The sequence below is a fragment of the Colias philodice genome, chromosome 3, assembly GCF_061535455.1.
Source record: "Colias philodice isolate Cphi_HAF_F1 chromosome 3, ilColPhil1 Martin Lab GWU primary, whole genome shotgun sequence".
NCBI classification, from domain to species: Eukaryota; Metazoa; Arthropoda; class Insecta; order Lepidoptera; family Pieridae; genus Colias; species Colias philodice.
In genome coordinates this window covers 5392289-5410486 of record NC_143088.1, presented here as the reverse complement: position 1 = coordinate 5410486, position 18198 = coordinate 5392289, and the positions used below count along the sequence as shown (strand labels likewise).

Genomic DNA, 18198 nt, shown 5'->3' with positions numbered 1-18198 from the left:
AAATTTTAAGTTATAATATTGTTATTGAGAAATCCTTAATTCCCAAGCTGTTTAATTTATGTTCGTAAGATAATAGTTTGACGTTAGTCCTATTCATATTTCATATCGTATTTAAATGCAATAAGGCTGCCAACTGCCAATATGAGAGTAAAATGCATTCCCAAAGGATCTAAAGCACAATAGCTTTTTGATGATTAAATTATTAGGCATAGGTACATATAAGCAGAAACCCCTAAAGATTACCAATTTCAGTCAACATACCATTCAGCTTTTTTTCATCTTGAATTTTTTTGGATACAACACAGAGAGTAAAGATCTAGTGCACTTACAAAATTTCAATACCTTTTCCATTAAACTCTTATTTTTATTTTTCCTTCTAGAACATTACGGATGTTGGTACTGACAGCACCGATTGTGTCTGCTAAATGGCTACGGAAAACAGGCCGCCGCAAAGTAACGTGTTCAAAAGATTGGATTTTATTCTAAAAACATCGACTCTCACACACCAATAAACTTTAAATAACAATCAAGAACACTATTAACTATTTCCAATCCAATAACTAATAAATTGAAACGCATTATGGACGTTTTAAAACTGTTTTCTTTTCAAAAAGTTAATTGTCAATAGTTTTTTCTTTTAACCTTTTACCTCACAGTAATAAATCATGTGGCAATACTGAAGCTAGACAAGCAAACAATAAGTTTGTTTGTCAGTCCGTCATTCTCTAGCAATGGATCACGGATGCTTCGCAAAAAACTGCTTCACATATTTTAAATGTTTTTGTGATTCTTAAAGATGTTTGTGGGAATCACAATACAGATCATTAAATAATAATTGTAATTTGTAATTAACTGATGGAATTCCTCTTTGATATAATATTATGATTTGAATAAATTGAATTAAAAATATATTAGTAGAGTCATGGTAGAGTACATATAAAATAACATATTAACATTAAATTCTGTAGACACAAAATGTAATTTTAAAGTAATTTACATTGTCACCTATGTTACTACATTTGCTGAAACTGGTATAAAATTTCTAAATAAGTAATTTTTACTTGTACTAAGTGTACATTTTTGGATACATACATTAACAATTACATCTATGTTATACCTAGTATAAATTATTGCAATCAACTATAATAGTCTACCGTCTAGTTAGTATACAATCCATATACAATCATAACGACAACTATGTTATGCTTTATAATTAATTGTTCTGTTCAAATTGTCTTGTCACAGTAAACATGAAATATTAATCAATTTAATACATTGTTATAATTAAGTGCCTTTGACCTGTAGCATGGGAAATAGCTTACAAAACACCATGTTTCGTTCAACATATGCTTGAACAATACTTAACTTCCGATTGAGCTGAATACAAACAAACTGTAGGAATGTAACACATACTCATAAATTTCTTTAAAGGTTATAAACTGCATGATTGTAGGTATATATTTAAAAAAATAACATACGTCTTCTAAAGGTGTGCTAAAACATTTAGTTGTATATTAATAAAATGTGAAAGGTTTCAACAGTTTTGAGATTTCACACCCATTGGTATTTTTATAACTAATTTCCGATCAGAAGATCTAGACGTAATTTTTGAAATTTATGAATACTCTGATCAAAAACTATTTGAGTTAGTATAGGTACCTTCTTAGATTAAATATTCTCTATTTACGCTCTCCTTGGACATTAACAACCGGTACAAACATTACTCAATAATTCCAAAGGAACATTACAGACAATTATTGTACATATATTATCATCAGTTTCAAGTGAGTACCAATAAATCTTATCAGCACTTTCTTACTAACGCATGCCGGAAGCCAAAGCGTTTTACGCTATGAGATTTGGGTTTGTGGGCTACCTATCCCATAAACGTATCCACACCTGTTTGATTTCGTACAAATATGCCCCGTATTTCATTGCTCTAAGAATGAAATCAGTATGAACACATTTCATCGTGACGTCAGCACCTTTGTTGACACCTATACTCATATGTATAAGGCAGGCTCCGTATGGTACCTGAGTTTACGAAGTAACTATTCTCTAATCTGTGCCTGAGTGATTTGTGAGTCGATAGCTATTTCGAGCTAACAAAATATCGCTGCGTCGCTTTCATTTTTGATCGCGAAGCAATAATAAACAATAACACCGGATATTTTTAAGAGTTTTATTTTGACGTGTGGAAGATTAATAATATTACCCAAGTTGGAATGTTCTCAGTTCTATAATAATTCATATAAATAGTAGCGACTGTTTGGAATGACAAATAAAGTGGTTATTTAAAAACAACTTGTAAATATATTTACTTTTTAATCCTTTTAATCCTATTACATTTTCCATGTAAATTGATTTTATTATTGCTTGAGTCAGGCAAAATACGCTTAAATATATTAATTAATAGATCAATGGAGTAATTATTTCCCGTTATTAGCGTCATGATAACCGGAAACGGCGAGAATTTTATAATTGTTGATTATTATTCAATTGTTGATAACAATAGTAATAAAAAGTTTATAATATGTATTTGATTAATTTGATTGCATCAAAGTGACATATCTTACGTGATGTTTTACAACTTCACATTTGAAGATAGATTATAATATTACTAGCGGTCGGCCCCGACTTAGCCCGTGGTACACATTTACGTTTTCGCTACACAAGAACCATCCTCGTACTTCAAGGAATATAATAAAAAAAGAATTATCGAAATCGGTCCACCCGTTCACGCGTGATGCCATGACTAAGGAAAACGGGTTACCTACATTTTTATATAATATATAGATACACCATGCACATGTTAACTATATCTAACATATAGATAGATATAAATGAAGAAACTATAGTCATATCTGTTTCGCATAACTAATCTCATCATAAACTCAATGTTCATTAAGGCAATGAAGCTGATTGGCTAATTAATACAGGAATGAGTGATAGCCAATACGTATTCTTATGACGAAAATAGAACAAGATATCTTACCATTTGTTGCGGGTTTCGCGGTTTGCGGTGTGCCCGCGGCACCTTCTGGCCGGTGACTCCTTCCAGCACATCAGCAAGCAGCAGGCCGTCAGCGCAGTCGCGAGCCAAGCCGCCCCCAGAGGTGCCGGCCCGGCGCCGCGACCGCGCTCGCTCTAGGTAATGGTTCGCCCAGTCTGTGTAAATCTGGGAAAAAGATAAGGTTACTGTTATACAAGTGTGTGCTAAGTATTTTGAGGAAAGAAATTGAAATTAAGGCCCCTAAAACACTATTATGACGTAGATAACTAGGTAAAAATGGTTAGCGTACTGGTATAATTTCCACAGTAATTTCCACTTGACCTAGGTAGCATTGAAAGCATTTATAAGTGAAAAGCATTAGCAAAGCATAGTAGCATTTTATTCGTGAAAATTGGAAACGGATATATTATTTGTGGCGAGACTGAAAACGTTTTAAGTTTCTTAATTGATGAAAGTTCAGTAATCTCAGAATCTAGTTATGATCTAGTTCTATCTCTAACTGTATTATGTTCATATTTATAGTAAATAGTTCAACAAACTGTTTTGTTTGAACTTGAGCTGGACCATGCTAACATTGTTCGCCTTTGTTGTAAAGAAGATATCATGACTAAGCTATGAGGGCACTAAAATTTTAGTACTTCGGGTCTGACGCACACAGAAGTTGAGATAAGTTTTTGATAGCCGTTTGATCGACAATGTGTATATTAAGTTTACGACATGCATTTATGTCTTCGTCTTTTAAAATGCATCACTTTCTCAAATTGTTGTTTTTGTTGCATATCTATTTCTATTAAAGGTGAAGTAGAGAGAGAGCTTATTAAATGATCCATAAACCGTAGTTAAAGGCTTATTTCATTGTTAATTTGCCAAACTACAGACAAATCAATCGCATGTTTCTGGGATATATTATAGGGTGTATAGATGGGAAGTGAAAATTATTTGTATTATAAGTGTGAGGTCACACATAAGTTAATATGTAAGCGCGGCGTAGTAAAGTGAGTTCTTAAAAGGATTAAGTCATATTTGCGTCAATTTGCGAGAGAATGAGGGCAAGTGGTGGAGACGCGACACTTTGACGCCGGCCAGGTCGCAGGGCTGAAGTATTTCACTCATCTCTTTACTAATGCAGTTTAGAGTCCTAATTGCTCCTATTTCAATTTAAATATAAATTCCGTAAGGATTATTACGCTTATTACAACATTTACGAACTCGTTATATAGGCATTATTACCACAATATAGGTATACTACTAGAATACTGTGTTATTACCAAGCGAATTTACGAGTATCGATAGAAACTATTTTGATTAAATAACCTTCAATATTGAAACCTGACTATTTTACAATAAACGTTAGTCTAATAATTTTAAAAATAATTAAATGAGTTCACGTTTCTAAAAACTTGTTTCCGTTATAGTCCATTCAAATCAATCAAGTTTTAAATTGTTCCCATTTATTATTTTATTTTAAATGATATATTTTATGTTTCATGGACAAATTATTGAGAGATAAATTTATTTGAACTAAAATATAAGTAATAAAATAAAATCATGTAATGTAGTAATTTATCTCCCATGATTCAGTTTATTTTAATTTTTATTATCAGCTTAGTTAAGAATCCGGTTTGAAAATTGAATGTAGGTGGTATATTTAAAAAAATAACGGTCAAACTATTAAAATAGATTAAAAAATTAGACACAACGAGCTTAATAATATAAACTTTATTGATTAAAAAATTGAGACATACAAAAATACACATTTTGACAAAGACTTGATGTTGCATATTTGCAAATGTACCTTACTGCACTTGCCTTTATACATACCATAAATATTCAAAATTTTACCTTTTTTACATTCAGAAATACATATTTTTATAAATATGATAGGATCCATAGAACAACGTGTCAACCGCTCATATTTATTGGAAGGCGAGTGCTAACTGCTAATGTCCGTAGTCTCATATCGCGTTATTGCGAAAGGCTTTCACACAGCTGTGGCTTAGTAATATAGGGGCAAAGAAACCTTTATTTCTAGTATAATGGCAAACTAGAAAGATATCGCTGGAAAGTTTGTTATAAATGCCTATAAAAATCATAATATAGAGCTTAATTTATTTGTTAAAAATTTAAATACCAAATGTTATGTCCCTGCTAAAGTTACGAGATCAGCAAATAACATACCTATTACAATAAGTAGTAAAACTAAAATAAAAACAGATCATAAACAAGCAACCAAATAAAGATTGATTGACGACTTATTTATGTACATAAATAATTGTAAGCGACTTAATAATTTATGTTTGAAAATGCTGCAGGTAATTAAAAACTTTTTAACGTCTGCCTCAACACTAGCCGTAATATCTGTGGTAATATGTTCGAAACGTCAAAATAAATTACATAAAGTTTTTAATTCTCTAATTTCTAAATATTTAAACAGAAGAAAACACTAAAGATAATTCGTCTCCCACCTATTTACCTCTTATAAATTGCAAGGAAAAGCAATTGGTAATTCAAACGAGCTGTAATATTTGCACAGGCAATGTAATTTTCGTCAACAATATACCTAATATGTATACGTTAATTCCTCGCTGAAGCGGGTAACGGGTTCCGACCAAAATAAACAAATCAACTTGAGCTCTCATTGTACCTCGTATTCCCCAAGCAGGCGCGACTGTATGGAAGTTACTCCAATTGTTTACATTTACCTTCCACTGAATAAAATTTTTAAGCCTACATTGTTGTAAAAACAATGTCTTGTTTCTTTGACGTAATTAAAATAAAACAATGTTTGTATCTGGCCGAATCAGATTCTGCACCCATAACATTTTAAAGCCTTCAATTTGTATCATACTTAATTGCAATATGATACTACTAATTAAAATACTCAAAGTTGATGACCTAACAATAATACCTACCTATGTACTTTGCTTATTACAAAGTATACCTACTCATAAATTTAGACGCTACCAACAAATCAAAGCAAGAAGTAGCCTTCAATTTATAATCATTGGAATGGACAGCGAAATTAAAATCTAATTTATATAATAAAACAATTGGGTCAGTCTAGATTACAAGGAGAGCTCAGGGAATGAAGTCATTTGTATGTCTTTGACCCCTGTTTAGACCAGATTTCAACTTGAACAATACACGTGCTCGCTAATAGCGTATATGAAATATTGTTATTCTATGCATATTATAAATTATTAATAAAAATATGTATACGATTGTGTTTCTTGTTCCCAATTAGAAAAACCATCAGCAAAAATTAATATTGTATGCTAATATTATGATTATGAATAAATTAAACATGAATTTTGTTTAGTCTGCAATTAATTATTTAAGAATTAACTTTATGTATTTACAGAGTTCACAAACAAAGTAAAACAAAGGATCAGATCAACACAAAGCAGCATGGAGAGAAGCATGCTAAACCTAAGGAAAATATATAAAATTAAAAACACATCAATCCGAGGAAAAACAAATTTAACTGACGCTCTCACACAGGCACTGAAACTCAAGTGGCAATGGGCTGGACACATAAGTCGTTATACTGACGGACGTTGGACATCAGAAACATCATTGTGGAAAGGACCAGAAGGATTGAGGAATGTAGGTAGACCAATCAGACGGTGGTCTGATGACATTGTCGATATAGCTGGGAAGGACTGGGTTTCCTGCGGTAAAGACCGGCACAAGTGGAGGAAGATGGAGGAGGCCTTCACACAATGTGGGATCCAACACAACAACTAATATTTATGTAGTAATTGATAATAAATTTCACATCTACTTACTAACACAAATTGTAAAATTGTAAAACTGTCAAATTTAAATTAATATGTAATTAATTGTAATATGTAATTAATGTATTACTAACAAAAATTGTAAAAATTGTAAAACTGTTGTGTGGAAATAAAAGGCTTTTTTATTTTTTATTTTTTTATTTTTATTTATTTATTTACAGAGTGTCATAATTCTACTCATTGCCGTCCCTCACATATAAAGAAAATAGATTATCTCGTAATTTAGTTCACAGATACACGAATCTATTTTGAAACCGTTACACCATTCATCGTAAACGGCTGCTCGTAAATTGTATGCCATTTACTTAAAGTCGAGACGGTTAGGGACAAAGATCATCTGGCTAACTGATCTAACGCCTTCACAAAGATTCATCCTTATTATCACCAAGTAGGAGCAATTTTACCATTCATTGAGCTTACTTTTTGCTATTTCATTTGTAGTAAGTGAAATGAAGAATAATGTACAACAGGCATATGTTTTTGCGTATTTCGAAATAGGTAATAATCACAGGGAAAACGCACGTGCCCGAAACACAGCCAGGAAGCAAAATGAGGTCGCACTGCTTTTAATATCGCAGAACGAATGGTCGGTTTGACTCAATGCTATGAACTGTATTAGCGTTCAATAGCAATGTGAACTATTGTACCATGTTGAAACAAATGCAGTATATTTTGACTGTCTGCATCAACAATGATAAGCCATGTCTGCATGAAATTTAATCAAGAAACGAGTGGTATTTCAAAATAATGTCCCCTGGATTTATAAATAACCTGTTTAAAAAACTTAAACTCTATATTGCTTAACCGGCTGTAAATCTCAGGTTTAAACGGATAACTATATTTCTTAAAACACATCAAATATACAACCTGACCTCATTTAGGGGCAATTAAAAAATTATATCTCTGTTTCTCTGTAAAGTCAAACGTAAACACGACGCACCTACTCGTACAACTTGAAATAATTTTGGCTAACGTCCAACGTTATAGTATCACTGTGCTGTGTACAATTTAATTTGCTATTTATAATTAATGGGTGATAGTTTGTACTGTAACCCACCTTTCGCTTAATGATAATACGCTGGCTGTAATAAGTGTTCAACGAGGTTAATTTGAACAAAATTTTCCTTTTCCATATAACTACACAAAATATGATATGTCATAAGGTCAATGATTCATCTTCTTTATTAATAAGTCTGTTAACACGTTCACTGCGGCATGTCCAGTATCGGGCCATCAGCGACTACACCACAGTGCGGCGCCCAAAATCGCAGTTTTCACCGTGGTGCGGCGAGGTTTTTTATATGTTAATCAATGACTAGAAAAGAGACAAATATATTTTTGTGATCACAGTTTGAAGTAGGACTCAATTTCGTTTAAAAATCGTATGGCAAAATATTGGACCAACGCATAGAAAAGAAACCGTTTCTTTTGTATGCGGCATGTCAAATATTTTGCCATGGACAAGCACCTCATGCCGCACTGTACTGCGAGCGCGCCGCGTGTCAGTCTCGCATAGTGATGCACCAGGACCGAAGCACTTTTCTTTTGAGTTTTTTTAAATGACAATGATACCTTAAAGGCTTTAGTTTTTTTACTTTCTTTTATTTCGTAGCATAAATGCAAAAATGTGATGACAGTTGTGAAAATAATATAAAACATTAAAACAAAAGTTACTGAACAAATTAAAACAAAAGTTACTGAACAATTTCCTGATAGTACTCTATCAAGTACCTTGTTTTATATGTGTTTTTTTTTGTATCGTTATCTGTTAACAAACAGACTGAAATATACAAAATTGATTTATATCGATATCGATGTTTTATTTTACAGTGTTTCCCATCGCTATTACTGTAAACATGCCGTATCAACGCAGTGCGGGATGGCAAATAATTTTTCACAAAATCAGGGGTTTACATTTTCCCTCATATCTTTTAAACTGTTCGGTCAAACTAAAAGCTATTCATGCGGTATATACTAGACTATATATACTATTATCTGAAAAAAAAATTTTTTAAAATATCTTGAAATTTCATGAAATTATTAACCTTCAAAGTCAGAAGGTGCGATGTGATAAAAATGGCTCATGACGCACAGTGGTGAACTTGCCGATGTGAAGTATGGAAGACATGCCGCAACAACGGTAAGTTTGGCATTTTAGGTGCCGCAGTGAACGTGTTAAAATTTAACACAAACAAAGGCATACAGTTAATTTGATTAATGTTGGTTCAGAAAGAAACTCAAATTTTTAGCAAAACCCTCATCCCTCCCAGCGTCATTCTCTATAGAGGTTTTATGTATATATTTACTGTATATTTTCCATAAATTATCTATATACTAACTCGAAGGGAGGGTGGGGACTGGGGTGTTAGAATAAATATAATAATAATAATATTCTAATAGAATTATTGTAAAAAAATACCTGTACAATAGAGCGCGTCTGCCGCGTGACATCATCAGTGGAGCCTTGAATTGATCTGGGAGCTCGGATACACGTCGGTATCATTTTTTCACTACAATAACTACATCTCAAAATCACTCGGCTAATAAATTACTTGTTCATATACTGCGAAATATCTTTCAATTATATTCTGAGCAACATTTAATTATCAAACATGTAATTTTAGTCATAACTCATCCTGTTTAAACTATCTATTCCGAATAATCGGCCTCAGTTTTCCTTACCAATGGAACAAGTTTCTAGAGACCATTTTCATTTGAGCCGCAAGAATTTACTCATAATATGATCAACAAGTTTCAGCAATGTATTCCAAGTATGCGTCATGGTCCATGAATGAATGGATAAGTCTGTAGTGAGATAAACTTTTCTGGGAATATTTACTCTAGTAGATGGCGCCTACACCCACGTCGTGCGAGACTGCGTCACATCATGATATGGAATAACCACAGCATAAAGTGGAGGTAATCTCCTTTGTCGGGCACGACTCTGGAGACTTATGAGCTTTAATAAGTTACATAGGAGACCACATACCCTTAAAATTCTTAATAAACGTTAACCGTGTTTCAAACAAAGCATCAGTCTATCTAGCGCTGTAGTTATTATTTAATCTGCATAATTACAGAGAAGTGTAGGCGCCATAGGATCTATTGAAATGAAAGTACGAACAAGTTAGAACAATGACTAAGTACCATTTAGTGGGCGGAATGTATATCTCATATTTATTTGTTGATTTAATTACACCACGAGTTTAGAGATAAACGCCTACACGGAATAATAAAATATTCAAGAATAAGAGCTGAGCTGTAAAAGTTCCAATATTAATAAAACGTTTAATTGTTGTGAAATTATGTTCCCTGATTTTATTGAGGGCAATATTTTTGTTAAAAATGAAGAAAAACGAAATATTTATAGTTTCAGTTTATAAAATAATTTTCTTAACAATATTCTCTCCCACGATTGAACTCTACGTGATGATAACCCTATAGTAATTATGGGTTTCTGTAGCGCGTGGGCTACACATTGAGTGCAACACCTAGCTATTATTTATAGTCGTGCCTTGTTTACGCAATTTACTACTACAATGCCTAATTATACTTAACAATCAGGCGTTTTGTTTTTTAAAAGGGGTGAGTGAGTTTCGCCTTATTTTCTACAATTACTGCAACTAACTGAATGCGGACTGGATTTTATTAAATCTTATATATTTTCTTGAATTTAAAAGTTCAAATAAAAAAGCATTTTTAACTATATTATGTTTTTTAAACAGGAACATATTAATGAACCTTAAGCATAATGAACTAAAAACGACTAAGCCAAATAGATGATGTGGAATAGGACGTAAACCGTCTCTAGCACCTCTTTGAACTGTATCGTTTAGACGTCTTAAACCTCTCAACGTTGGCAAAGAGACAAAATCTGTGTATGATGAAAGACTACACACAAGTCAATTTTCAGTTTCTTTGTAACTTTACTAAAATATAATATAATCGAGACATGAGTATAGTAAAAAGTTTGAAACATAACAACAAAATATAGAATACTGTAGAGATTCGACAGTTTACAAAGAACAATCAATTTGCGTCTCTATGGCTTCTTATTGTTCTATAACAATTTCAAACAATGTGAAATATTTCCTGCGACTTTAAAAAGGAGGGCACGGCATTTAAAGCTAACCTATATTGGCAACTGTGGCGTAATAAGTCGTAAAGCTCATTAAAAGTGTGCTTTAGCCGTCCGCATCCGATCCGGCGTGTTTGTTTACGCCTGTCAAATGTTCGACACAGAGTATTTATAAGCGCGGAAGGTGCGCCGGAGCAACGAACTTGTGACATAATCGTAAAACTACCATTTTCCCAACAATAAAACAAAGCACGAAAACGTGATTATTACATGCGTATAAGGAGTTGTGACATTTTTATTGTACTTGTGTCACGACCTTAAACTTGCCACCGTTTTCTTTGGATCTCACTTTGATAATATTATGTGTAGGAAATATATTATTATTGAATGAGATGGCTATAGCGATAAAACCGTTGTTTGTTCCAATCTAGCTTACGTTAAGGAGAATTGTTTCAATTTGTAATTTATCTAGAGCAATAAAGCATGAATAAATTAATTTATTTCATAAAAAAATATGCTCTATCAAAAATTGTAAATGTTATAAGTGGTGTAAAATATTAGACAACCCCGAAAATAATTGTAAAATAACAATTTTGTTTGTTTTGCTTTCAAATTAACAGTTTACTTTGAAATTGAGCTTTTATGTAAGTTTACATGACCTTATGCTCCACACAATACACTATACGTATACGTCATACTAAGACGAATATTATTGAAAACTATTTTTAATAAGCACGTAAAACATTAGAATTTATATTTAAAGCTATAATTAAATCAATACATTCGTGAAATATGGTCTTTTAAAATAACAAAAAATCTCTGATTATTTGTTCAAAACTCGACACTTGCAGAAATAACAGGAGTTGCAACTCAAGAAGACGAAGAAGAGAACGATTAAGAATATATTAGTGTAAGTATAACTTTTTCAGAATCCTCATGTTACACGTTTCCGAATCGAATAATATTTACAAAAGCCACTAATCGTCAATGCAATCATCTTTGGCGGAGTATTTAAACATTTCCGTTGAATTTATAAATAGTACCGAAGTAGGTAACTGTATGGACGGACGCCGCGGCACATTTGTCAACATCGTCTTGCTTTGATTCTGTTTCCAGTAGACAATGTCTGTTCCCTTCACGATTTTGCAATACAAATCTTTAATCATATGGAGGTACACTTTCCTGAGGTTAAAATTGCTGACTTTTACTAATGCACTTAGCGTTTAGTTTAGTCACGATTAGTAGCTATTCCAAGCCAATTTCTTTTCCAAAATTTGGCTGGAATCGGATAAATATCACTTTCTACTTGATCATTTTCTGAATGTGTACCTACATCATAGATGTAAAACGTCAATTGTTTTATGATGTGAGTAATATTTATTATCTTAATTTAGAAGATAAATAAACAAAAGAATATACTTTTCTTGTTCAAATGTTTTTTTTTATACGCGCCGAGACTTGCAAATTATAATTGATAGGAATGAAATCTGCATCCGCGAATCCGTCCAAGTTTATTTTTTAATTATAAGTATAATTAGACACGTGTTCTTAATAAATCCTGTCAGTATTGTAATACATTTGCGCAGTTGTGCTTGTTACAATAAATCGTCGAAGCTCACTCGCAACCTACCGTTAGTTATTTATTATCAGAGACCTTTGCGAACATCTGATTTGAATCGCCAATTCACAAACCTTATGATACCTACTTTTTATTTGCACGCTTATTTAAATGTACCTTTGTTAAAGTTGATTTATCCTCTACATACTTTCGGAAATTACGGTGCATTAACAAAACTCGTTGCACGCTGTATTTCCTCGTATGGAGAGGATTTATTACTAAACAATGAGGTAAAAATTACGTAAAGTATTATTACGTAAAAATTGCATATAATTGCAGTATTTTCTTAATACGAAAAAATATATCCTAGAATTAGAACACTTTTCACATTTAAATAACAGATAGGAAAAACGTAATTTTCCGCTATTTATCCCGTCTATTTTGGATGTTAATAACTTATCGTTGCTCAGAATAATTGTATTATACGTTTCAAAAATATTTACATATAACCACTCTACCAACACAGAACTCAGTTTCGTATAGAATCGACATTCGGTAAATATAACCGACACGCGCGGCGAATACGCGCAGCCCCTGCGCGTGCGCTCTTGTGACTAACAGAATCCCGAAAGCTTCAAAAGCTGTTCAAGCAGGTGGCTAATATTAATAAGTTTCAGCTAATTCTGAAAATTTATACACAAACATAAAAATTAGCACGCTTCATCATAATCACAAGGTCAAACGCTTATGGAAGTAAGATTTGCTTAAAAGTTTGTATGGACTAAATTTTTTAGATACTCAATAAGTAGAAATGAATTATAATTATTACAGTTAAAAAACGTAGTGATTTTAAAAAGGTACCTTATTATTTTGACATTATTATGGCTAAATTAACATCCCTATCCTGTTTCTAAAGCACCATCACGCGTAGATTCATCTTGTCACCCCACACCTCTGCATGTCACAAGATTTATCAACAAAAAAAGGCTTTGTTGCACCGAGCCTCACGTCCGGACACTTGACCTACCGACGTATTTAGATCTTTTGTGAGCGGGATAAAGGGAAGCGTGACTACACGTTTGGGTGACAGAGTCTATGAATAAAAATATCACTTTTTCATCCGTTACATCTAGTGGAGATAGAAAGATATTATCGAAATCTTACTTTTTAAGAAGAATGAAGCACAATAGAAAGTTTGTATAAAACTGCATTAAATGTTAAATGTTTAAGAAGACCTCTATAACCTCTTTTAATGTTGATAAAATTTAGCTATCTTTAACAAGTGGTTATAATATTTAATGTATTGACTCTACATTTATGGTTTGTGAATTCAAAATACTGCTTTTGTCTTATTACAGCCTACAGGTTTGAAAATATTATAAAAAAATTAAAATAAAATGAAGATTCATCCCTGATGATCTTATATCGTAATAATATGTTTGTCCTAATTTCCCAATTCCGCTTCCGAACGCAGGTGATAGAGATATTAACCTGACGTTATTTTTACAGACGTTTCAAAATCGCAGTTTAACTGCACTATAAAAGTCTTCCATCATCTAAACATAGCATTTACAATTCAATTATTCACATTTATCACTGAATTCAATATTAGCTTTTTTATCTTTTCTTTAAAAAAATCATAAGCTCATCTAATAGTATATTTTGAAGGATTTATTTCTTCCCGCCAACTATAATTCTAAACTAGGAATTTATATTTATAAGTAACCATTACATGAAACGGTGCGCCCATCTTTTATTGATGAATTTAAGATTTTTATTATCCCTAATGTCGGTAGCTTGCGATTGAAATGCGTTGCACCACACAGATGTAACTGGTTTTATTGCAATATTTATTTATAATTGTTTGATATCAATGGATGTATTGCTTGAGAGTTCGAACGTGATTTCGAATATTGTTTAACTGAAATTATTGTGGCATAATGAACTGATAAATGTTATAATAAAATACCTATATACAAACAATGGATGATATTTCTCAACACCAAGTAAATAGATATTATTTTTAGATTTGTTTGACATCCATAAACGTCTCTTTTACCAAGAAACCAAGCGAGTCATTCGTACAATTGAGACTTTTACAGAATAACCATATTTAAGTTATTGTGCAATGCAAATTGAATGGCTTTAAACATTCTTAAAACGACATGAAACAAACTTCAAATATCCATATTTATTCGTTCATAAATTTCATGCGACGACCAAAAATCAGTTGTTATTTTATTACTTGAGTTTTCACGCTGGTTATTCATGCTGTCTGGCAGACATTTCGGCCAGGTTCGATTTACCGGGCAGATGAAGATCGGGATTGTGACTCACTCACTGACTCACGGTTTTCCTAGCGACTAAATTATACTTAGTACGTGTTATCTACAGCATAGAGAGTAATGAGGCCGCGTCGTTTCAGAAAATAGTCTAAATTATACATCAAAACATTTACTCTATTGAAAACAAACACTACTTTATATTTGTAAAACAATTTTTATAACCCGTTCGTTAGTCATACTCAAACATTTTACGGTAGTTTAACTTGACCAACACAAATGGTAACAATTTGGCAAACAAATAGTCGCAGACAATATCGATTAGCTCGTGGGAGAAGTTTGTGTGATTATTATTCGATTGGCTAGGTGTTAGGGCAATTATTATTGAAGTGAAACTTCTTTATCGGGGGTGGACAAAAATTTTGTGAGACATTTTTTGCGTTACGCCGCGCGCGTTACATTTTTTGCGTTACGCCGCGCGCGTTACATTTTTGCGTTACGCCGTACTCGTGACATTTTTTTTCTTATCCCTACCACGCGTGATTCGACGTATACTTTCTCCAGCGGAGTAGGGATATCGTATCGTTTTAACGTACGTCCTACCACTTTACTTGACCGTTTTTCTATTGCACTCGTATTTATTTCCAACGCTCTATGGTGACGTGATAATATTATATTAAAGTGATCAGCACAATCAAAGTGTTTATTTTAATTATTCTAATTCCAGTGAATTTAAAAAAAAAGTAAGTAATTACATATCTTTTTCTAATACTTAGGTGTAATTATGGTATTTATTTTTCTAAGTTATTTAAAATTAACCTCACTTTTTGATTGTATTTTTCAATTTTTTCAATTTTATTATATGTAATATGTATAGATAATATGTATAGATAATATGTATAGATACACTAGCACGTGGGTGGAATTATGTATAAATTTTTTCTAATACTTGAATGTTATTGTGGTACATATTTATTTTTCTAATTCTAAAATATTTACAGTTATTCTCAGTTTATACTGTTTCGAGATTTGGTGCAAAATAAAACAGTGTGTAAATAAAATTAAACAATTGAGTAAAAGTATAATTTCATAGATAACACGTTGAGAAGTTCCCTGTATAAATATATAATATACATATCTTGTATAAATACATACATAATATGCCTATAGATCTTTACTCAATTGTTTTATTTTATTGATTTTTTACAAATTTTATTTACTAGTCCGGGATACATCGCCCATTTTTGCAAGTGATTACTATCAAGCTAATTTTTCGTGAGTAGCTTTATTTTGATGAGATGCCCAATAATTTCATGTACAAAACTCTCGATTGTGGTAGCTACCAGAGGAAACAAGGATAAAATATTTTGATTTGATGGTTCTCAAATATTAATTACTAACTGAATGTTTTTTTTTGTTCAATCTCAAGATAATTATCTAAATTATTCGAAAAAATATTTGTCCTACAAAATCTATGGTTTGATCAAAGAGTCCCCCTTTCCAATGTGTATCGATAACGAAGTCATCATAAATGATTACTAACCAGCTGATTTTTTTATTTTCACTTATTTAATACTTATATAATTCAACAGCAATATTGTCCTACAAATTGCGTAATAAATATTTGAGAACCATCAAATCAAAATATTTTATCCTTGTTTCCTCTGGTAGCTACCACAATCGAGAGTTTTGTACATGAAATTATTGGGCATCTCATCAAAATAAAGCTACTCACGAAAAATTAGCTTGATAGTAATCACTTGCAAAAATGGGCGATGTATCCCGGACTATACACACTATTTTATTTTGCACCAAATTTCGAAACAGTCAGAAATTAATGACGCACATATTATAATATATACGTTTTAATATAGAATATTTTTTATTTTACAACCTTTACAACTTGATCATTAGGAATTTATTACCTCTATTGTTCGAACAAAAATAAGTTACCGACTTTAAGAACGTGCCGACAATGTAAGTACACTATTGTTTCTTAGAAAACATTTTAGGAGTATACGATAATAAATCTATGACTCACGTAAACACGTGTTTGCTTGATTGGTGTCAGGTGTTCAATTATAATTTTATGAATTCAAAATTTATAAGAATAAACCTCAAACTCTCTGTCCAATCAAAATCCGCCTAAGTCGAAATCCTTTATAAGCTGAAAACGGCAGTGGCCGGCGTAAATATTCAAATAGGTAGCGAGGAGCGAAGCGACGAGCATCTTAGGTTAACTTTTGAACTACCGCACGAGCCGAGCGAGCGAAGCGAGCGAGTTGCAGCAGCGGCCGGTGTAAATATTTAAATAGGTAGCGAGGGGCGAAGCGACGAGCATCTTAGGTTAACTTTTGAACTACCGCACGAGCCGAGCGAGCGAAGCGAGCGAGTTGCAGCAGCGGCCGGTTTAAATATTTAAATAGGTAGCGAGGAGCGAAGCGACGAGCATCTTAGGTTAACTTTTGAACTACCGCACGAGCCAAGCGAGCGAAGCGAGCGAGTCGCGGCAGTGGCCGGCGTAAATATTCAAATAGGTAGCGAGGAGCGAAGCGACGAGCATCTTAGGTTAACTTTTGAACTACCGCACGAGCCGAGCAAGCGAAGCGAGCGAGTTGTAGCAGCAGCCGGTGTAAATATGTAAATAAGTAGCGAGGAGCGAAGCGACGAGCATCTTAGGTTAACTTTTGAACTACCGCACGAGCCGAGCGAGCGAAGCGAGCGAGTTGCAGCAGCGGCTGGTGTAAATATTTAAGTAGGTAGCGACGAGCGTGTGACTAACGTATTTCTTTAATATTGTATATAGTAAATTATTTTTTGAAAAATAAGGACATAAAGAAGTTTCACTTCTTACGTGTGTACTCTAGTACACGCACACATTTTTTTTTTATTATTATTAATTAGATTGCAAATCAGCAAAATGTATATTTTCGCTTGTATAATATAAATAACAAATTTCATAACTACAAATACAAATACATGAAACAAGTAACTAGCAGAATAACACAAATAAACACAATCTGATAAACATTCGTAATTCGATTAGTATTCGATTTTTATTGGCTCTATTGTCAATATACACAATGCGACCGAACGTATTCTTTGAAGGCGCGTCGCTCCACTTTAGAACGACAGATTTAATTTATTTTTCATTTCATTCAATTTAAGGCTTAACAAAGACCCTACGTAATCGAGTTGCAACAATCAACAAGCCATAAATCAAAATAATATAGTGTGCTCAAAACAATTAAGCCCTCGAATGGATGAGGCGGGAAACCTACGCACCGCAGTAATTTGAAGCAAATCATAGATTTATGATACAAGGGTGTGAACATTGCAAAACGAAAGTCGTTAGGTAAAGGAAATTGAGAATTAATTTTTTGTTGCAAATAAATAACACAACGCGATAAAAGTTCTTACTAATGATTTAGGTGTTCTTCTGAACTTATCATGTTTTCTTATACTTTCGT

General features: G+C 32.7%; 1 protein-coding gene across 5 annotated transcripts in view; it reads right to left on the bottom strand.

The window, feature by feature from the left end:
* sick (sickie) overlaps window positions 1–18198 on the bottom strand; it is a 183371-nt gene that overhangs the window by 103334 nt on the left and 61839 nt on the right. For 4 of the 5 annotated variants that reach the window (XM_089714289.1, XM_089714290.1, XM_089714292.1 and 1 more), the window contains exons 1-2: window positions 9230–9359; window positions 2996–3178 (exon numbers count right to left, since the gene is read on the bottom strand). In XM_089714289.1, coding sequence (XP_089570415.1) covers window positions 2996–3178; window positions 9230–9313 — 267 coding nt within the window. In that variant the 5' untranslated portion in view covers window positions 9314–9359. Of the gene's footprint in view, window positions 1–2995; window positions 3179–9229; window positions 9360–18198 lie in introns of those variants that run through there. The other variant, XM_089714291.1, reaches the window with a different exon arrangement.